Source organism: Pogoniulus pusillus, chromosome 20 (assembly GCF_015220805.1).
Source record: "Pogoniulus pusillus isolate bPogPus1 chromosome 20, bPogPus1.pri, whole genome shotgun sequence".
In the NCBI taxonomy this organism is placed as follows: Eukaryota; Metazoa; Chordata; class Aves; order Piciformes; family Lybiidae; genus Pogoniulus; species Pogoniulus pusillus.
Window position 1 is genome coordinate 21,690,324 of NC_087283.1, and position 21,794 is coordinate 21,712,117.

Sequence of the window (21,794 nt, forward strand, 5' to 3'; positions counted from 1 at the left end):
TGGTGGGACTTGAGGGTGCTGGTGGGGGAGAAGCTGGTCCAGGTTGATGGGGTGAGGAGGTTGAGAGGAGGACTTGAGGGTGCTGGTGGGGGAGAAGCTGGTCCAGGCTGATGGGGTGAGGAGGTTGAAAGAAGGACTTGAGGGTGCTGGTGGGGGAGAAGCTGGTCCAGGCTGAAGGGGTGAGGAGGTTGAGAGGAGGACTTGAGGGTGCTGGTGGGGGAGAAGCTGGTCCAGGCTGATGGGGTGAGGAGGTTGAGAGGGGGACTTGAGGGTGCTGATGGGGGAGAAGCTGGTCCAGCCTGATGGGGTGAGGAGGTTGAGAGCAGCCCTGCAGAGAAGGCCCTGAGAGTGCTGTTGGGGGAGAAGCTGGGCAGGAGGCAGCAGTGGGCACTGGCAGCACAGAAGGCCAAGGGCAGCCTGGGCTGCATCCAGAGCAGCATGGGCAGAGGTGGAGAGAGGAGATCCTGCCCCTCTGCTCTGCTCTGGGGAGAGCTCAGCTGCAGGGCTGGGGGCAGAAGTGAAGTTCTCCACACAAGAAGGACATGGAGCTGCTAGAACAGGTCCAGAGGAGGCCACCAAGATGCTCAGAGGGCTGGAGAAGCTCTGCTATAGGGACTGGGAGAGAAGCCTGGAGAAGAGAAGGCTCCATGAGAGACCTCAGAGCTGCAGTTCAGTGTCTGCAGGGGAGCTGCAGGCAGGCTGGGGAGGGACTGCTCAGAAGGGGCTGTGGGCACAGGCTGAGGGCAGTGGTTTGGAGCTGGAGCAGGGCAGAGTTAGGTTGGCATCAGGAGGGAGTTGTGCAGAGTGAGGGTAGGGAGAGCCTGGCACAGGCTGCCCAGGGAGGTGCTTGAGGCTCTGTCCCTGGAGACATCCAGGCTCAGCCTGGCTGTGTCCCTGTGCAGCCTGCTCTGGCTGGAGCTGTCCCTGCTGCCTGCAGGGGATGGACAAGATGCCCCTGGAGGGTCCCTTTGAACCTGACACCTTCTGCGACTCTACTTCTGCACCTCCCCAAGGTGAGCACCCCCAAACATCTCTTCATCCACCAGTGAGCACCCATGCATGAGCAACTCTGCACCTCCTACAGGGTCAGTGTCCCTGCACCCATGGGTGCAGCTGTTATGCCCCTGTGTTTCCCCAGCCACCTGCTGCTTGGCTCCCAGGCACAGGGATGGGCTTTGCCCAGGAGCTGGGCTCCTAGAGAAGCACAGAATGGATTGGGTCAGAAGGAAACACCTTCAAGAGCATCCAGTTCCAACCCCTGCCATGGGCAGGGAGACCTCTGAGAGCAGCCCTGAGCAGAGGCACTTGGGGGTGCTGCTGGAGGAGAAGCTCAGCAGGAGCCAGCAGTGTGCACTTGCAGCCCAGAGAGCCAAGCAGAGCCTGGGCTGCAGCAGCAGCAGTGTGGGCAGCAGGGCCAGGGAGGGGATTCTGCCCCTCTGCTCTGCTCTGCTGAGAGCCCACCTGGAGTCCTGCATCCAGTGCTGGAGCCCCTGGCACAAGAGGGCTGTGGAGATGCTGGAGAGTGTCCAGAGCAGGGCCAGGAGGATGCTGAGAGGCTGCAGCAGCTCTGCTGTGAGCACAGCCTGAAAGAGTTGGGGCTGTGCAGGCTGCAGCAGAGGAGGCTCCCAGGGCACCTTCTGGTGGCCTTGCAGCATCTGCAGGGGGCTGCAAAAAAGCTGGGGAGGGACTTTGGAGGCTGTGAGGGAGTGGCAGGAGTGGGGGGGATGGAGCAAAGCTGGAGGTGAGGAGAGTGAGGCTGGAGGGGAGGAGGAAGTTGCTGAGCAGGAGAGTGGTGAGAGGCTGGAATGGGTTGCCCAGGGAGGGGGTTGAGGCCCCATGGCTGGAGGTGTTTGAGGCCAGGCTGGCTGAGGCTGTGTGCAGCCTGCTCTAGGGTAGGGTGTCCCTGGGCATGGCAGGGGTTGGCACTGCCTGCTCCTTCTGCTCCCTTCCAGCCCTGCCTGATGCTGTGACTCTATGAGGAGCCAGAGCGGGTTGGGTTTGGGGGGGGGGGGGGGGAAGGTGGGGCCCAGAAGGGAGGACTGAGCCAAGGCTGAGCGTGGGCACAGCAGCTCAGCGAGTGGCAGCAGGCGCCGCGGGGCGCCCACGATGGTCACGCAGGAAAACTCTTTCCAGGGCGGAGGGTTTGGACCTTGGGCTGGGCTGAGCCAAGCCCGCAGGGACGGTGGTGCTGGGGGGGGTGGGGAGGGAATGGGAGGGGCTTAGAGGGGCGTGGTCGAGGCGTGGCCGGAGAGGGCGTGGCCGCGGAGCTCTGAGGCTGGCAGCGATTCGGAGCCGGCCGTGGGAGCTGCTGCCCGCAGCGGTGCGGGGGGGACCTGGTAAGGATGGGGGGTGCTGGGGGGGGGAGGGAGGTGACACGGGATGGGGCTCGGCTGAGGTTTGGGGTGTCAGGTGTTGGGGAGGGGGCCCGGCTGAGGAGTGGCAGCGTTTGGGGGGGAGGGGGGGGACGGCGACACGCACGGGATAGCAGTGGGAGCGGTGGGGGCGATGTGGGCTGGGTTTGGGGGTGAGCGAGGTGACAGGGCTGGGGACACCCCGAGATGGAGAGGGCAGGAGGGACACCTGCTGGGGCTGGGGACACACACCCCGAGATGGAGGGGGCAGGAGGGACACCTGCTGGGGCTGGGGACACACACCCCGAGATGGAGGGGGCAGGAGGGACACCTGCTGGGGCTGGGGACACATCGAGATGGAGGGGGCAGGAGGGACAGCTGCTGGGGCTGGGGACACATCGAGATGGAGGGGGCAGGAGGGACAGATGCTGGGGCTGGGGACACCCCGAGATGGAGGGGACAGGAGGGACAGATGCTGGGGCTGGGGACACCCCGAGATGGAGGGGACAGGAGGGACAGATGCTGGGGTTGGGGACACCCCGAGATGGAGGGGACAGGAGGAACACCTGCTGGGGTTGGGGGCACATCGAGATGGAGGGGACAGGAGGGACACCTGCTGGGGTTGGGGACACACACACTGGGATGGAGGGGACAGGAGGGACACCTGCAGGGGCTGGAGGGACACACACTGGGATGGAGGGGACAGGAGGGACACCTGCTGGGGCTGGGGACACACACACTGGGATGGAGGGGGCAGGAGGGACAGATGCTGGGGCTGGGGACACACACACTGGGATGGAGGGGACAGGAGGGACACCTGCTGGGGCTGGGGACACACACACTGGGATGGAGGGGGCAGGAGGGACAGCTGCTGGGGCTGGGGACACACACACTGGGATGGAGGGGACAGGAGGGACAGCTGCTGGGGTTGGGGACACACACACTGGGATGGAGGGGACAGGAGGGACAGCTGCTGGGGCTGGGGACACACACACTGGGATGGAGGGGACAGGAGGGACACCTGCTGGGGCTGGGGACACACACACTGGGATGGAGGGGGCAGGAGGGACAGCTGCTGGGGCTGGGGACACACACACTGGGATGGAGGGGACAGGAGGGACAGCTGCTGGGGCTGGGGGGACACACACACTGGGATGGAGGGGGCAGGAGGGACAGCTGCTGGGGCTGGGGACACACACACTGGGATGGAGGGGACAGGAGGGACACCTGCTGGGGCTGGAGGGACACAGACACTGGGATGGAGGGGACAGGAGGGACACCTGCCGGGGCTGGAGGGACACAAACCCCCCCCAGCGTTTCAGAACTGCTCTGATGGGTTGGGGTTGGTCCCCTGGCAGGACAGCAGAGGGTCTCCGGAGTGCTGTCCCAGCTCCCATCCCCCTCACTCCTCCATCCCAGTGGGCCACAGGACCAGGTGAGGGGTTCCAAGCAGTGCTGGGGACAGCTTGGCTCCTGTGGGGACACAAGCCAAGTCCTGGTGGCACCCAGACAGGCCAGAGGGGCACACTGGGGTGTGGGCACTGTGGGTTGGCACCTCTGGGCTGGCCCTGATGGAATGGGTGGGTCTGGATGCCCCTGGGTGCTTGGGAAAGACCCTGGCCCCAGTTTGGCTCCACCACCTGGGGCTGGGTGGGGACCCCGAGATGGCAGGACCAGGTGGGCACCAGGCTGAAGTTTGGGTTGTGCTGGGGGGGTGGGGGGTGAGGTTGGCACCTGGGGTTGGGGCTGAAACCCCCTCCCCCCGCCCAGGTAAGAGCTGGCTTGGCCTGGCAGGAGGTTGTTAGCACTGAGCCCTACTCATGCCCAGCAGCTGGTGCCATGCTGGTGCCTGAGCGAGCAGCCTGGGAGGAGAGGTGCTGGAGACCAGAGGGTGAGGTCCAGCAGGGTGAGAGGTGCTGGAGACCAGAGGGTGAGGTCCAGCAGGGTGAGAGGTGCTGGAGACCAGAGGGTGAGGTCCAGCAGGGTGAGAGGTGCTGGAGACCCACGGGTGAGGTCCAGCAGGGTGAGAGGTGCTGGAGACCAGAGGGTGAGGTCCAGCAGGGTGAGAGGTGCTGGAGACCAGAGGGTGAGGTCCAGCAGGGTGAGAGGTGATAGAGACCCACGGGTGAGGTCCAGCAGGGTGAGAGGTGCTGGAGACCCACGGGTGAGGTCCAGCAGGGTAAGAGGTGCTGGAGACCCGAGGGTGAGGTCCAGCAGGGTGAGAGGTGCTGGAGCCCCACAGGTGAGGTCCATCAGGGTGAGAGGTGCTGGAGCCCCACGGGTGAGGTCCATCAGGGTGAGAGGTGCTGGAGCCCCACGGGTGAGATCCATCAGGGTGAGAGGTGCTGGAGACCAGAGGGTGAGGTCCAGCAGGGTGAGAGGTGCTGGAGCCCCACAGGTGAGGTCCATCAGGGTGAGAGGTGCTGGAGCCCCACGGGTGAGGTCCAGCAGGGTGAGAGGTGCTGGAGCCCCACGGGTGAGATCCATCAGGGTGAGAGGTGCTGAAGACCAGAGGGTGAGGTCCATCAGGGTGAGAGGTGCTGGAGCCCCACGGGTGAGGTCCATCAGGGTGAGAGGTGCTGGAGCCCCACGGGTGAGGTCCAGCAGGGTGAGAGGTGCTGGAGCCCCACGGGTGAGGTCCATCAGGGTGAGAGGTGCTGGAGACCCAAGAGTGAGGTCCAGCAGGGTGAGAGGTGATAGAGACCCGAGGGTGAGGTCCAGCAGGGTGAGAGGTGCTGGAGCCCCACGGGTGAGGTCCAGCAGGGTGAGAGGTGCTGAAGACCAGAGGGTGAGGTCCATCAGGGTGAGAGGTGCTGGAGCCCCACGGGTGAGATCCAGCAGGGTGAGAGGTGCTGGAGACCAGAGGGTGAGGTCCAGCAGGGTGAGAGGTGCTGGAGCCCCACAGGTGAGGTCCATCAGGGTGAGAGGTGCTGGAGCCCCACAGGTGAGGTCCAGCAGGGTGAGAGGTGCTGGAGCCCCACAGGTGAGGTCCAGCAGGGTGAGAGGTGATAGAGACCCGAGGGTGAGGTCCAGCAGGGTGAGAGGTGCTGGAGCCCCACGGGTGAGGTCCAGCAGGGTGAGAGGTGCTGAAGACCAGAGGGTGAGGTCCAGCAGGGTGAGAGGTGCTGGAGCCCCACGGGTGAGATCCAGCAGGGTGAGAGGTGCTGAAGACCAGAGGGTGAGGTCCATCAGGGTGAGAGGTGCTGGAGCCCCACAGGTGAGGTCCATCAGGGTGAGAGGTGCTGGAGACCCAAGAGTGAGGTCCAGCAGGGTGAGAGGTGATAGAGACCCGAGGGTGAGGTCCAGCAAGGTGAGAGGTGCTGGAGCCCCACGGGTGAGATCCAGTAGGATGAAAGGTGCTGGAGACCCGAGGGTGAGGTCCAGCAGGGTGAGAGGTGCTGGAGCCCCATAGGTGAGGTCCATCAGGGTGAGAGGTGCTGGAGCCCCACGGGTGTGGTCCAGCCTGTGCGTGCCCCCCGGGACACGCGTGGGGGCTGGTGGCAGGGCACCACCCGTGCGTGCCAGCCTGGCAGTGCCGCGCTGGCAGGGGTTAACGCTGGACTGTTCCACTCGGATGGTTCAGGCGGCGGAGGGAGGAGGAAGAGGAGGAGGAGGAGGAGGAGGAGGAGGAGGAGGAGGAGGAGGAGGAGGAGGAGGAGGAGGAGGAGGAGGAGGAGGAGGAGGAGGAGGAGGAGGAGGAGGAGGAGGAAGAGGAAGATGTCACCCGGTGCCGAGCTGTCATTTCTCTTTCCCAGCCAGGATGGGGGCCGCTGCTAGCACCCAGCTGGGCCAGCCGTGAAGCGAGGAGGGTGTGGAGGAAGAGGATGGAGAGGGGGGGGCGAAGGTGAAGGCAGCCCCCCCCCCTCCCCGCCCCATCGGGCCGTCGCCATGGCGACCAATTTTAACGACATCATCAAGCAAGGCTACGTGAGGATGAAGAGCAAGAAGCTGGGGGTGAGTCAAGGTGGGGGTGGTGTGGGGGGGGGAGGGGGTGTTGGGGGGAATCATGGTGGGGGGGGGGCCCGCAGGAGGGAGTCACTCGTGGATTTGGGGCGCCGGTGGCTGTGAGAGGCAACGTGGCTGGGTCGTGTCCGTTCCCCCCACCCCGTTTGGGGTTGCAGGAGCAGCATTTTGGGGGGGCTGTGATGGCGATGGGGGGGGGGGGGGGGGGGTGAGGGGGGAGCAGACCACTTGTTGGTACCCAAATCATCCAGCAGCCCCCCAGGAGGATGAGTCCTGCCCTGCGTGGGTGCGTGGACCCCTTCCTACCCCCACCCTTAGAGATTGGTCACCGGTGGGATTCTTTTGGGGGGGGGAGGGGGTGCATGTGGGGGGGGGGCTCATTCCTGAGCCCACCTCCCCGTGCCTCAGTTTCCCTCCCCACACCCAGTTTTGGGGGTGCCTCACGCTGCAGGGGTCGAGGAGAAGGGGCGGGGGGGGGGGTGGGGATGCAGCTCCTGGATGCAAACGAGGGGCGGTGGTGAAGTGCAGCACCCATAGGTGCGGGGTGGGGAGGGGGGGGTGGGGGGGTTGGGTGGGGGGGGGGGTCAGGGGGTTCTGTCTGCCTGCCTCCATCGTTAGCAGCCAGCAGCAAGGAGCATGCTGGGTAATTTCAAGCTAATTAGGGAGAACAAAGAGGCTGGGGGGGTGGGGGGGGGGGGGAGTGAGATTGAGGGGGGGGGGGGGGTCACATGCTTGGAGACCACAGCCCTGTCCGTCCCCCCCCCAACCCCCCCCACCTCTGCATCCAGGAGCTGTGGGAATGGGGATGGGGAGGCAGAGTCTCCTTGGAAGCCTGGTTCACGGCTGCTAATTAAGCCCTTTAATTAGTATTGGGGGGGAGGTGACAGGGGGTGGGGGTGGGGGTGGGGGGGGTGATGGCAGCGCTGGAATATGCCCACCCCCAGCATCCTTTCCTGAGGGATCGGGATCGGCAGGATGGGAGAGGGGTGCGAGGGGGAAGGGGCTGGGGATAGAGTGGGGACAGCGGTGCCCTGGAGCCCGGCTGCATCCCTCCGTGCCCCTTCCTTCCGTGCCCTGGCCCTCCGTGCCTTGCCCCTCCGTGCCCCTTCCTTCTGTGCCCTGGCACTCCGTGCCCCTTCCTTCCGTGCCCTGGCCCTCCGTGCCCCTTCCTTCCGTGCCCCATCCCTCCCTGTCCCATCCCTCCATGCCCCGTCCCTCCGTGCCCCATCCCTCCATGCCCTGTCCCTCCCTGTCCCATCCCTCCATGCCCCATCCCTCCGTGCCCCATCCCTCCATGCCCTGTCCCTCCCTGTCCCATCCCTCCATGCCCCATCCCTCTGTGCCCCATCCCTCCATGCCCCATCCCTCCCTGTCCCATCCCTCCATGCCCCATCCCTCCGTGCCCCATCCCTCCATTCCCCATCCCTCCCTGTCCCATCCCTCCATGCCCATCCCTCCGTGCCCATCCCTCCATGTCCCATCCCTCCCTGTCCCATCCCTCCATGCCCATCCCTCCGTGCCCATCCCTCCATGCCCCATCCCTCCCTGTCCCATCCCTCCATGCCCTGTCCCTCCGTGGCCCATCCCTCCATGCCCCATCCCTCCATGCCCTGTCTCTCCGTGCCCTATCCCTCCATGCCCATCCCTCCGTGCCCCATCCCTCCATGCCCATCCCCCCGTGGCCCATCCCTCCCTGTCCCATCCTTCCCTGTCCCATCCCTCCGTGCCCCGTCCCTCCATGCCCCATCCTTCCCTGTCCCATCCCTCCATGCCCCATCCCTCCGTGCCCATCCCCCCGTGCCCATCCCTCCGTGCCCCCCGCAGATCTACCGACGCTGCTGGTTGGTCTTCCGCAAATCCTCCAGCAAAGGGCCGCAGCGCCTGGAGAAGTACCCGGATGAGAAGTCTGCCTGCCTGCGGGGGTGCCCCAAGGTGAGGGAGGGGTTGCTGGGGCCTTGCTGCCGCTGCCCACCGCCTGGCACTACCCACGCCAAAGCGGCTCCTCCTCACCGAGGTGTGCCGCGGTGCTGCTGGGTGGCTCTCACCCTCCGTGCCCCTAGGGCTGCGTGCAGCTACTGGCACCTGGGGGGCAGCCAGGGGCCAGGTCTGGGTGCAGCAGCCAGGGGATGGGTGAAGAAGCAGCAGCAGCTGGGCTCAGGAGTGGTGCCCAGCAGGGGCTGGGCTCTGGGTGTGGCAGCTGGGATCTGAGTGCCATAGCATCTGGGTCTGGGTGCTGCCAGGCTCTGGGTACAGCTGTGGTTGGTCTCTGGGTGCTGCCAGGCTCTGGGTACAGCAGTGGTTGAGCCCTGGATGCTGCCAGGCTCTGGGTACAGCAGTGGTTGGGCTCTGGATGCTGCCAGGCTCTGGGTACAGCAGAGGTTGGGCTCTGGATGCTGCCAGGCTCTGGGTACAGCAGAGGTTGGGCTCTGGGTGCTGCCGGGCTCTGGGTGCTGCCAGGCTCAGGGTACAGCAGTGGTTGAGCTCTGGGTGCTGCCAGGCTCTGGGTACAGCAGTGGTTGGACTCTGGGTGCTGCCAGGCTCTGGGTACAGCAGTGGCTGAGCTCTGGGTGCTGCCAGGCTCTGGGCACAGCAGTGGTTGGGCTCTGGGTGCTGCCAGGCTCTGGGTACAGCAGTGGCTGAGCTCTGGGTGCTGCCAGGCTCTGGGCACAGCTGTGGTTGGGCTCTGGGTGCTGCCAGGCTCTGGGTACAGCTGTGGTTGGGCTCTGGATGCTGCCAGGCTCTGGGTACAGCAGTGGTTGGGCTCTGGATGCTGCCAGGCTCTGGGTACAGCAGGGGCTGGTCTCTGGGTGCTGCCAGGCTCTGGGTACAACAGTGGTTGAGCTCTGGATGCTGCCATGCTCTGGGTACAGCAGTGGTTGAGCTCTGGGTGCTGCCATGCTCTGGGTACAGCTGTCGTTGGGCTCTGGGTGCTGCCAGGCTCTGAGTACAGCAGTGGTTGGGCTCTGGGTGCTGCCAGGCTCTGGGTACAGCAGTGGTTGGGCTCTGGATGCTGCCAGGCTCTGGGTACAGCAGGGGCTGGTCTCTGGGTGCTGCCAGGCTCTGGGTACAGCAGTGGTTGGGCTCTGGGTGCTGCCAGACTCTGGGTACAGCTGTCGTTGGGCTCTGGGTGCTGCCAGGCTCTGAGTACAGCAGGGGCTGGTCTCTGGGTGCTGCCAGGCTCTGGGTACAGCTGTGGTTGGGCTCTGGGTGCTGCCAGGCTCTGAGTACAGCAGGGGTTGGGCTCTGGGTGCTGCCAGGCTCTGAGTACAGCAGAGGTTGGGCTCTGGGTGCTGCCAGGCTCTGGGTACAGCTGTGGTTGGGCTCTGGGTGCTGCCAGGCTCTGGGTACAGCAGTGGTTGGGCTCTGGATGCTGCCAGGCTCTGGGTACAGCAGTGGTTGGGCTCTGGGTGCTGCCAGGCTCTGGGTACAGCAGGGGTTGGGCTCTGGGTGCTGCCAGGCTCTGGGTACAGCAGTGGTTGGGCTCTGGATGCTGCCAGGCTCTGGGTACAGCAGTGGTTGGGCTCTGGATGCTGCCAGGCTCTGGGTACAGCAGGGGCTGGTCTCTGGGTGCTGCCAGGCTCTGGGTACAGCAGGGGTTGGGCTCTGGGTGCTGCCAGGCTCTGGGTACAGCAGTGGTTGAGCTCTGGATGCTGCCATGCTCTGGGTACAGCTGTGGTTGGGCTCTGGGTGCTGCCAGTCTCTGGGTACAGCAGGGGTTGGGCTCTGGATGCTGCCAGGCTCTGGGTACACCAGTGGTTGGGCTCTGGGTGCTGCCAGGCTCTGGGTACAGCTGTGGTTGGGCTCTGGGTGCTGCCAGGCTCTGGGTACAGCAGTGGTTGGGCTCTGGATGCTGCCAGGCTCTGGGTACACCAGTGGTTGGGCTCTGGATGCTGCCAGGCTCTGGGTACAGCAGTGGTTGGGCTCTGGATGCTGCCAGGCTCTGGGTACAGCAGTGGCTGAGCTCTGGGTGCTGCCAGGCTCTGGGCACAGCTGTGGTTGGGCTCTGGGTGCTGCCAGGCTCTGGGTACAGCAGTGGTTGGGCTCTGGATGCTGCCAGGCTCTGGGTACAGCAGTGGTTGGGCTCTGGATGCTGCCAGGCTCTGGGTACAGCAGTGGTTGGGCTCTGGATGCTGCCAGGCTCTGGGTACAGCAGTGGTTGGGCTCTGGGTGCTGCCAGGCTCTGAGTACAGCAGTGGTTGGGCTCTGGGTGCTGCCAGACTCTGGGTACTGCTGTCGTTGGGCTCTGGGTGCTGCCAGGCTCTGAGTACAGCAGTGGTTGGGCTCTGGGTGCTGCCAGGCTCTGAGTACAGCAGGGGTTGGGCTCTGGGTGCTGCCAGGCTCTGAGTACAGCAGAGGTTGGGCTCTGGGTGCTGCCAGGCTCTGGGTACAGCAGTGGTTGGGCTCTGGATGCTGCCAGGCTCTGGGTACAGCAGGGGCTGGTCTCTGGGTGCTGCCAGGCTCTGGGTACAGCAGGGGTTGGGCTCTGGGTGCTGCCAGGCTCTGGGTACAGCAGGGGTTGGGCTCTGGGTGCTGCCAGGCTCTGGGTACAGCAGTGGTTGGGCTCTGGATGCTGCCAGGCTCTGGGTACACCAGTGGTTGGGCTCTGGGTGCTGCCAGGCTCTGGGTACAGCAGTGGTTGGGCTCTGGATGCTGCCAGGCTCTGGGTACAGCAGGGGCTGGTCTCTGGGTGCTGCCAGGCTCTGGGTACAGCAGGGGTTGGGCTCTGGGTGCTGCCAGGCTCTGGGTACAGCAGTGGTTGAGCTCTGGATGCTGCCATGCTCTGGGTACAGCTGTGGTTGGGCTCTGGGTGCTGCCAGTCTCTGGGTACAGCAGGGGTTGGGCTCTGGGTGCTGCCAGTCTCTGGGTACAGCAGGGGTTGGGCTCTGGATGCTGCCAGTCTCTGGGTACAGCAGTGGTTGGGCTCTGGATGCTGCCAGGCTCTGGGTACAGCTGTGGTTGGGCTCTGGATGCTGCCAGGCTCTGGGCACAGCAGTGGTTGGGCTCTGGATGCTGCCAGGCTCTGGGCACAGCAGTGGTTGGGCTCTGGATGCTGCCAGGCTCTGGGTACAGCAGTGGTTGAGCTCTGGATGCTGCCAGGCTCTGGGCACAGCAGTGGTTGGGCTCTGGATGCTGCCAGGCTCTGGGTACACCAGTGGTTGGGCTCTGGATGCTGCCAGGCTCTGGGTACACCAGTGGTTGGGCTCTGGATGCTGCCAGGCTCTGGGTACAGCAGTGGTTGGGCTCTGGGTGCTGCCAGGCTCTGGGTACAGCTGTGGTTGGGCTCTGGGTGCTGCCAGGCTCTGGGTACAGCAGTGGTTGGGCTCTGGATGCTGCCAGGCTCTGGGTACAGCAGTGGTTGGGCTCTGGATGCTGCCAGGCTCTGGGTACAGCAGTGGTTGGGCTCTGGGTGCTGCCAGGCTCTGAGTACAGCAGTGGTTGGGCTCTGGGTGCTGCCAGACTCTGGGTACTGCTGTCGTTGGGCTCTGGGTGCTGCCAGGCTCTGAGTACAGCAGTGGTTGGGCTCTGGGTGCTGCCAGGCTCTGGGTACAGCAGAGGTTGGGCTCTGGGTGCTGCCAGGCTCTGAGTACAGCAGAGGTTGGGCTCTGGGTGCTGCCAGGCTCTGGGTACAGCAGTGGTTGGGCTCTGGGTGCTGCCAGGCTCTGGGTACAGCAGTGGTTGGGCTCTGGATGCTGCCAGGCTCTGGGTACAGCAGGGGCTGGTCTCTGGGTGCTGCCAGGCTCTGGGTACAGCAGGGGTTGGGCTCTGGGTGCTGCCAGGCTCTGGGTACAGCAGGGGTTGGGCTCTGGGTGCTGCCAGGCTCTGGGTACAGCAGTGGTTGGGCTCTGGATGCTGCCAGGCTCTGGGTACACCAGTGGTTGGGCTCTGGGTGTTGCCAGGCTCTGGGCACAGCTATGGTTGGGCTCTGGATGCTGCCAGGCTCTGGGTACAGCAGTGGTTGGGCTCTGGATGCTGCCAGGCTCTGGGTACAGCAGTGGTTGAGCTCTGGATGCTGCCAGGCTCTGGGCACAGCAGTGGTTGGGCTCTGGATGCTGCCAGGCTCTGGGTACAGCAGTGGTTGAGCTCTGGATGCTGCCAGGCTCTGGGCACAGCAGTGGTTGGGCTCTGGATGCTGCCAGGCTCTGGGTACACCAGTGGTTGGGCTCTGGATGCTGCCAGGCTCTGGGTACAGCAGTGGTTGGGCTCTGGATGCTGCCAGGCTCTGGGTACAGCAGTGGTTGGGCTCTGGGTGCTGCCAGGCTCTGGGTACAGCAGAGGTTGGGCTCTGGGTGCAGCAGCTGGCATCTGAGTGCTGTGGGAACTCGGTCAGGGTGCAGTAGCCTGGGTCTGCATGCTCCAGAGGCTGCATTCAGCGGTGTTTGGGCTCTGGGTGCAGTGGTGTTTGGGCTCTGGCTGTCACTGGGCTCTGTGTGCAGTGGTGTCACTGAGCTCTGTGTGTCACTGGGCTCTGTGTGTCACTGGTCTCTATGTACAGTGGTGTCACTGGGCTCTATGTGCCACTGGTCTCTATGTACAGTGGTGTCACTGGGCTCTGGTTGTCACTGGGCTCTGTGTGCAGTGGTGTCACTGGGCTCTGGTTGTCACTGGGCTCTGTGTGCAGTGGTGTCACTGAGCTCTTGTTGTCACTGGGCTCTATGTGCAGTGCTGTTTGGGCTCTGGTTGTCACTGGGCTCTATGTGCAGTGGTGTCACTGAGCTCTGGGTGTCACTGAGCTCTGGGTGTCACTGGGCTCTGGATGTCACTGGGCTCTATGTGCAGTGGTGTCACTGAGCTCTGGGTGTCACTGGACTCTGGTTTTCACTGGGCTCTATGTGCAGTGGTGTCACTGAGCTCTGGGTGTCACTGGGCTCTGTGTGTCACTGGGCTCTGTGTGCAGTGATGTTTGGGCTCTGGCTGTCACTGGGCTCTGGTTGTCACTGGGCTCTGGCTGTCACTGGGCTCTGGTTGTCACTGAGCTCTGGTTGTCACTGGGCTCTGAGTGTCACTGGGCTCTGTGTGCAGTGATGTTTGGGCTCTGGCTGTCACTGGGCTCTGGTTGTCACTGAGCTCTGGTTGTCACTGAGCTCTGGGTGTCACTGGGTCTGGGTGTGACTGGGCTCTGGCTGTCACTGGGCTCTGGTGTCACTGGGCTCTGTGTACAGTGATGTTTGGGCTCTGGGTGTCACTGGGCTCTGGCTGTCACTGAGCTCTGGGTGTCACTAGGCTCTATGTGCAGTGGTGTCACTGGGCTCTGGGTGTCACTGGGCTCTGGTTGTCACTGGGCTCTGGTTGTCACTGGGCTCTGGGTGTCACTAGGCTCTATGTGCAGTGGTGTCACTGGGCTCTGGGTGTCACTGAGCTCTGGTTGTCACTGGGCTCTGGGTGTCACTGGGCTCTGGGTGTCACTGGGCTCTGGGTGTCACTGAGCTCTGGTTGTCACTGGGCTCTGGGTGTCACTGGGCTCTGGTTGTCACTGGGCTCTATGTGCAGTGGTGTCACTGAGCTCTGGGTGTCACTGGGCTCTGGCTGTCACTGGGCTCTGGGTGTCACTGGGCTCTGGCTGTCACTGAGCTCTGGGTGTCACTAGGCTCTATGTGCAGTGGTGTCACTGGGCTCTGGGTGTCACTGGGCTCTGGTTGTCACTGGGCTCTGGGTGTCACTAGGCTCTATGTGCAGTGGTGTCACTGGGCTCTGGGTGTCACTAGGCTCTATGTGCAGTGGTGTCACTGGGCTCTGGCTGTCACTGGGCTCTGGGTGTCACTGGGCTCTGGCTGTCACTGGGCTCTGGCTGTCACTGGGCTCTATGTGCAGTGGTGTCACTGAGCTCTGGGTGTCACTGGGCTCTGGCTGTCACTGGGCTCTGGGTGTCACTGGGCTCTGGGTGTCACTGGGCTCTGGCTGTCTGTCACTGGGCTCTGGGTGTCACTGGGCTCTGGCTGTCACTGGGCTCTGGGTGTCACTGGGCTCTGGCTGTCTGTCACTGGGCTCTGGCTGTCACTGGGCTCTGGCTGTCACTGGGCTCTGGTTGTCACTGGGCTCTGGGTGTCACTGGGCTCTGGCTGTCTGTCACTGGGCTCTGGTTGTCACTGGGCTCTGGCTGTCACTGGGCTCTGGGTGTGACTGGACTCTGGTTGTCACTGGGCTCTGGGTGTCACTGGGCTCTGGCTGTCACTGGGCTCTGGCTGTCACTGGGCTCTGGGTGTGACTGGACTCTGGTTGTCACTGGGCTCTGGGTGTCACTGGGCTCTGGTTGTCACTGGGCTCTGGCTGTCACTGGGCTCTGGGTGTGACTGGACTCTGGTTGTCACTGAGCTCTGGGTGTCACTGGGCTCTGGCTGTCACTGGGCTCTGTGTGCAGTGGTGTCACTGGGCTCTGGGTGTCACTGGGCTCTGGTTGTCACTGAGCTCTGGGTGTCACTGGGCTCTGGCTGTCACTGGGCTCTGTGTGCAGTGGTGTCACTGGGCTCTGGCTGTCACTGGGCTCTGGTTGCCACTGGGCTCTGGGTGTCACTGGGCTCTGGCTGTCACTGGGCTCTGTGTGCAGTGGTGTCACTGGGCTCTGGCTGTCACTGGGCTCTGGCTGTCACTGGGCTCTGGTTGCCACTGGGCTCTGGGTGTCACTGGGCTCTGGTTGTCACTGGGCTCTGTGTGCAGTGGTGTCACTGGGCTCTGGCTGTCACTGGGCTCTGTGTGCAGTGGTGTCACTGGGCTCTGGCTGTCACTGGGCTCTGTGTGCAGTGGTGTCACTGGGCTCTGGATGTCACTGGGCTCTGGTTGCCACTGGGCTCTGGATGTCACTGGGCGCTGACTGCCTTGCAGCAGTGGGGGCTGGGCGCAGCGGCGCTGGGTTTGAGCTGAGCCCTGGGCGCCTCCTCCGCAGGTCACCGAGGTCAGCCAGGTGAAGTGCATCACTCGGCTGCCCAAGGAGACCAAGCGGCAGGCCGTGGCCATCGTCTTCCCCGACGACTCCGCCAGGACCTTCAGCTGCGATTCGGGTAGGAGGCAGCAGCCTCGGGGGCAGGGATGCGCCCGGCCGGGACGCGCCGGTGGCGGCCGGGGTTCAGCCCAAGGGTGTGCGGCGGTGCCTTTGCAGAGCTGGAGGCGGAGGAGTGGTACAAGACGCTGTCGGTGGAGTGCCTGGGGGCTCGCCTCAACGACATCAGCCTGGGGGAGCCCGACCTGCTGGCGCCCGGCGTGCAGAGCGAGCAGACGGGTGAGGAGTGCCCGGCGGGGCTGGGCACCCGTCGGGGCTGGGCACCCGTCGGGGCTGCACACGAACCCTGCGGCTGCTTGCTCGGTTGTGGTTCTTTTTTGTCGTGGTTGTTGTTCAATGGAGTCTTTGGGGGGGGGATTTTGTCTTTTACCCCTCTCTTTCCTCCCTTCCCCCCCCCAAAACCCCTTCTCCAGACCGGTTCAACGTGTTCCTCCTCCCCTCCCCCAACCTGGATGTTTACGGCGAGTGCAAGCTGCAGATCACCCACGAAAACATCTACCTCTGGGACACTCACAACCCCCGCCTCAAGCTGCTCTCCTGGCCCCTCTGCTCCCTGCGCCGCTACGGCCGCGACGCCTCCCGCTTCACCTTCGAGGCTGGACGGTGAGCACCGGGACCGCCCCTGCGGGCGAGCCCAGGAGGAGGAGGAGGAGGAGGAGGAGGAGGAGGAGGAGGCAGCGGCGCTGCTGCAGTCATCATCCCAGGGGTGGTTTGATGTTGGAACTGTGAGGGGCACCAAGGGGTGAAGGTTGTGTGCAGGTGTGAGTGGCACCAAGGGGTGAAGGTTGTGTGGAGGTGTGAGGGGCACCAAGGGGCACCAAGGGGTGAAGATGCTCTAGAGGTGTGAGTGGCACCAAGGGGTGAAGGTTGTGTGGAGGTGTGAGGAGCACCAGGAGGCACCAAGGGGTGAAGATGCTCTAGAGGTGTGAGTGGCACCAAAGGATGAAGGTTGTGTGCAGGTGTGAGTGGCACCAAGGGGTGAAGGTTGTGTGGAGGTGTGAGGGGCACCAAGGGGCACCAAGGGGTGAAGATGCTCTAGAGGTGTGAGTGGCACCAAGGGGTGAAGGTTGTGTGGAGGTGTGAGGAGCACCAGGAGGCACCAAGGGGTGAAGATGCTCTAGAGGTGTGAGTGGCACCAAAGGATGAAGGTTGTGTGGAGGTGTGAGTGGCACCAAGGGGTGAAGGTTGTGTGGAGGTGTGAGGGGCACCAAGGGGCACCAAGGGGTGAAGGTGCTCTAGAGGTGTGAGTGGCACCAAGGGGTGAAGGTTGTGTGGAGGTGTGAGGAGCACCAGGAGGCACCAAGGGGTGAAGGTGCTCTAGAGGTGTGAGTGGCACCAAGGGGTGAAGGTTGTGTGGAGGTGTGAGGGGCACCAAGGGGCACCAAGAGGTGAAGATGCTCTAGAGGTGTGAGTGGCACCAAGGGGTGAAGGTTGTGTGGAGGTGTGAGGAGCACCAAGGGGCACCAAGGGCTGAACGTGCTCTAGAGGTGTGAGTGGCACCAAGGGGTGAAGGTTGTGTGGAGGTGTGAGGGGCACCAAGGGGCACCAAGAGGTGAAGATGCTCTAGAGGTGTGAGTGGCACCAAGGGGCACCAAGGGGTGAAGATGCTCTAGAGGTGTGAGTGGCACCAAGGGGTGAAGGTTGTGTGGAGGTGTGAGGAGCACCAAGGGTCACCAAGGGGTGAAGGTTGTGTGGAGGTGTGAGGAGCACCAAGAGGCACCAAGGGGTGAAGATGCTCTAGAGGTGTGAGTGGCACCAAGGGGTGAAGGTTGTGTGGAGGTGTGAGGGGCACCAAGGGGCACCAAGAGGTGAAGATGCTCTAGAGGTGTGAGTGGCACCAAGGGGTGAAGGTTGTGTGGAGGTGTGAGGGGCACCAAGGGGCACCAAGAGGTGAAGATGCTCTAGAAGTGTGAGTGGCACCAAGGGGTGAAGGTTGTGTGGAGGTGTGAGGAGCACCAAGGGGCACCAAGAGGTGAAGGTGCTCTAGAGGTGTGAGGGGCACCAAGAAGTGAAGGTTGTGTGGAGGTGTGAGGGGCACCAAGGGGTGAAGATGCTCTAGAGGTGTGAGTTGCACCAAAGGATGAAGGTTGTGTGCAGGTGTGAGGGGCACCAAGGGATGAAGGTTGTATGCAGGTGTGAGGGGCACCAAGGGGTGAAGGTTGTGTGGAGGTGTGAGTGGCACCAAGGGGCACCAAGGGGTGAAGGTTGTGTGGAGGTGTGAGGGGCACTAAGAGGTGAAGGTTGTGTGGAGGTGTGAGGGGCACCAAGGGGTGAAGGTTGTGTGGAGGTGTGAGGGGCACCAAGGGAAGAGAACTTCACTGAGGTGGGTGGGTGAGGGGACAGAGGGTGAAGAGGGAGGGGAAGAGCTGGAGGGGACATCTGACAATGTCCCTCCCTGGACATTTGGCAGCATCTCCCTTGGCATCCTGGTGAGCAAGCTGAGGCAGTGTGGGGTGGCAGAGCAGGCAGGGAGGTGGGTCAGGAACTGGGTACAAGACAGAGCTCAGAGGGTGGTGATCAGTGGTGCCAGGCCCAGCTGGAGAGCTGTGACCAGTGGAGTCCCCCAGGGATCAGTGCTGGGGCCAGACCTGTTCAACAGCTTCATCAGTGCCACTGCTGAGGGCACAGACAGAGTCTGCTGAGCAGGTTTGCTGCTGGCACCAAGCTGGGAGGCTTGGCTGAGGCAGCTGCAGGCTGTGCTGCCACCCAGAGAGCCCTGGGCACAGAGCTGGGCACAGAGGAGCCAGAGGAGGCTCAGCAAGGCCAAGGGCAGAGTCCTGCACCTGGGGAGGAAGAGCAAACTGCAGCAGCAGAGGCTGGGAGGTGACTGCTGGAGAGCAGCCCCAAGGAGAGGGCCCTGGGGGTGCTGGGGCAGAGCATCCCTGGCACAGCAATGTGCCCTGGGGGCCAAGAGGCCAATGGGGGCCTGGGGGGCACTCAGCAGAGTGTGCCCAGCAGAGCCAGGGAGCTTCTCCTGCCCCTCTGCTCTGCCCTGCTGAGAGCTCCTCTTGAGCCCTGCCTTCAGTTTGGGGCTCCCCAGGTGCAGAGGGACAGGAACTGCTGGAGAGGGTCCAGGGGAGGCTGTGAGGATGCTGAGGGGCCTGGAGCAGTGCCTGGGGAGGAGAGGCTGAGGGCCCTGGGGCTGCTTAGGCTGGAGAAGAGAAGGCTGAGAGGGGATTGGATCAATGTCTGCACCTCTCTGAGGGCTGGGGGCAGGAGGGGAGGACAGGCTCTGCTCACTGCTCCCTGGGCTAGGCCAAGCAGCAGTGGATGGAAGCTGCAGCACAGGAGGCTCAGCTCAGCACAAGGGCAACTTCTTGGCTGGAAGGGTCCCAGAGCCTGGCACAGGCTGCCCAGAGGGGCTGTGGAGTCTCCTTCTCTGGAGCCTCTCCAGCCCTGTCTGGCTGTGCTCCTGTGTGCCCTGAGCTGCATTGTGTGGCCCTGCTCTGGCAGGGGAGGTTTGGCTCAATGATCTCTTCGGGTCCCTTCCCACCCCTGACATCCTGAGCCCCTGTGATCAAGTTTGACCTCGAGTGTCTCCAGGGATGAGGTCTCCACCACCTCTCTGGGCAGCCCCTTCTAGGATTCCACACCTTTGATGGCAAAGAACTTCCTCCTCATGTCCAACCTCCACCTCCCCTGCCCTGGCAGGGGAGTTGGACTCCATCAGCTCTTTGGGTCCCTTCCAACTCCTGACATCCTTTGAGCCTGTTGAGCCCTGGAGGTGTTCATAGCCAGGTTGGATGGGACCTTGGGCAACCTTGGCTGGGGTTGGGGGTGGGAAAGGTGTCCCTGCCTGTGGCAGAGGGGTTTGGAGCTGAATGATCCTTAAGCTCCCTTCCAACCCAACCCAACCCATTCTGCAGCTCCACAGTCCCACAGCTGGGGAGGTTTGGGGCTGGTGGAGAGGACACAGGGACAGGAGTGGAGAGCTACCACCCTGGGGCGGGGAGGGGAGGCAGAGGAAGGAGGGTGGAGGGGGGGGGGAGTGGCTTTTCTTTCCCCCCTCCCCACTCCATCCCTCTTCTTGGGGAGCCTGCTGAGAGCCCCCGGGCCGTGCCCGCAGGATGTGCGACGCGGGGGAAGGTCTCTACACCTTCCAGACGCAGGAGGGGGAGCAGATCTACCAACGCGTGCACAGTGCCACCTTGGCCATCGCCGAGCAGCACAAGAGGCTCCTGCTGGAGATGGAGAAGAACGTCAGGGTGAGCTTCGACCCACCCCGGGAACGTGCTTGGTTTGGTGGGGGGATGGGAGAGTGGAGATTTGGGCTGCCCCCCCCCCCCCCCTTCAACTCCCCCTCTCCTGCGCCGCAGCTGCTGAACAAGGGCACCGAGCACTTCTCCTACCCCTGCACCCCTACCACCATGCTGCCCCGCAGTGCCTACTGGCACCACATCACCGGCTCCCAGAACATGGCAGAGTCCTCCACTTATGCTGGTGAGTGTCCTCCAGCCCAAGCCCTCCCTCCCCCAGCCGGGAGCCAGCTCCTCCTGCAGCCCCTGGGGCGCTGAGCCCAGCCCACCCTCTGCTCTGTGCCCAGGGGATGCCTATGCGGGTGCCCAGGCCAGCTCGGACACAGACCTCCTTAACAGGTTCATCTTGCTGAAGCCAAAGTCCTCCAAGAGCGACCAGCCCGAAAGCAGGGAGCCCACAGCCTCCCTGTGAGCTGCCAGCCCTGGGGGAGAGAGGGGAGGGGGAGAGGAAGAGTGGGAACCCCAGGGAGGATGCTCTGTTTCCTTCCCCGAGGAGTGGCAAGGATGCAGGCAGCTGCCCCAGGAGGGGACCAAGCTGGGGGCATTCTCCGTGCCAAGGCCTCGGGGGGAGCAGGTGCTGGGGGTGCTGCTGGGGGAGGTGAGAGCTGCTCAGCCTCGGCTGCTCTGGAACCGAATGGCCAGAAGAGATTTGGGGGTTTATCCCTCTCTTTCTCACCTCCCCCCCCCAAAAAACGAGTGCAGACCTCGTGGCGACCGCGGAGCCCTCGGGCAGCTATGCCCAGAGGGATTTCGGCTCTCGGGGTGCCAGCTGGGTGGCAAGGGGGGGGGTCAAGAAATGTGGTGTTTGCTCTGCCGAGGGCAGGGAAAAAGGCATCACCCTGCCGGGGGGGGGACAGCGCCGCAGGATGCTGCTGTGCCAGGCTGGAGCTGCAGGGCTCCCAGCATCTCCCACCCTGGGAAGAGTAGGGGTGCTCCTGGGGCCAACCCCAGCACCCCCGAGCTGATGTTTTGCACTTCTCAAAAGCTATTCAAACACTTTGCTGTAGAACTGAGACCTCTCAGAGAGCTCCTCCCGGAGGAGCTGACTGGGGGTGAGCAGCCAGGCAGAGACGAGCCCACTCCTCCCTCCCATCCCCACCCTGCTACCCTTTTGCTCCTCTGCCCCCTCTCCCATCCCCACCCCAGATACCCTTTTGCTCCTCTGCCCCCCTCCCATCCTCACCCCGGGAACCCTTTTGCTCCTCTGCCCCCTTTCCCATCCCCACCCTGCTACCCTTTTGCTCCTCTGCCCCCTCTCCCATCCCCACCCTGCTACCCTTTTGTTCCCACATCCACAGCTGCTCCTCTGCCCCCCTCCCATCCTCACCCCGGGAACCCTTTTGCTCCTCTACCCCCTCTCCCATCCCCACCCTGCTACCCTTTTGCTTCTCCACCCACTGCTGCTTCTCTGCCCCTTCTCCCATCCCCACCCTGCTACCCTTTTGCTCCTCCACCCACTGCTGTTCATCTGCCCTCCTCTCCCATCCCCGCCCTGGGTACCCTTTTGCTCCTCTGCCCCTTCTCCCATGCCTGCCCTGGGTACCCTTTTGCTCCTCTGCCCCTTCTCCCATCTCCACCCTGGGTACCCTTTTGCTCCTCTGCCCCTTCTCCCATCCTCACCCCAGGTACCCTTTTGCTCCTCCACCCACTGCTGTTCATTTGCCCTCCTCTCCCATCCCCACCCTGGGTACCCTTTTGCTCCTCTGCCCCTTCTCCCATCCCTGCCCTGGGTACTCTTTTGCTCCTCTGCCCCTTCTCCCATCCCCACCCCGGGTACCCTTTTGCTCCTCTGCCCCTTCTCCCATCCCCACCCTGGGTACCCTTTTGCTCCTCTGCCCCTTCTCCCATCCCCGCCCTGGGTACCCTTTCTCTCCTCCACCCCCAGCTGCTCCTCTGGCCATGCCTCTGGGGTTTTTAATCTGCTGGTGGGCAACCCAGGGATGGGTTTTGGCCAGCAGCAGCTGTCCCTTGCTTGAGGGGGCAGCTCTGCAGAGAAGAGAAGCCCCTGGGCAGGGGCAGCAGCAGCCGTGGCAGCGGTGGGGGCAGAGCTGTGCGTTCCCAGCCCTTGCTCTCCCTCCTCACCCACCGGTGGCCGTGGTGGGGAGTTGGGCTCCAGGTGCTGAGCTCAAGAGCAGTTGATTCTTGTTCCTGGTTCTATTTATTGACCTCCTTTCCAAGGGCTAACTTCTTAACTGCTGTGCAAACCTTGCTGGCTCCTTCGGCCTCTTCTCC

The 21,794-nt window shown here is 63.7% G+C and overlaps 1 protein-coding gene across 2 annotated transcripts; it reads left to right on the plus strand.

Annotated features, from left to right (window-relative positions):
- Positions 1 to 2,261: 2,261 nt before the first annotated feature.
- On the plus strand, positions 2,262 to 19,979 carry DOK4 (docking protein 4). Of its 2 annotated transcripts, XM_064160576.1 has the most exons (9): positions 2,262 to 2,336; positions 6,107 to 6,305; positions 8,139 to 8,246; positions 15,193 to 15,307; positions 15,406 to 15,525; positions 15,720 to 15,909; positions 19,373 to 19,511; positions 19,623 to 19,746; positions 19,850 to 19,979. In XM_064160576.1, exons 2-9 carry the CDS (start codon positions 6,240 to 6,242, stop codon positions 19,972 to 19,974), a joined length of 987 nt encoding a protein of 328 aa, XP_064016646.1. In that variant the 5' UTR covers positions 2,262 to 2,336; positions 6,107 to 6,239; the 3' UTR covers positions 19,975 to 19,979. The 2 variants fall into 2 exon arrangements, with proteins under 2 accessions (XP_064016646.1, XP_064016647.1); XM_064160577.1 differs by lacking the exon at positions 2,262 to 2,336 and having other exon boundaries at positions 6,020 to 6,305; positions 19,902 to 19,979.
- The last annotated feature ends 1,815 nt before the right edge of the window (positions 19,980 to 21,794 follow it).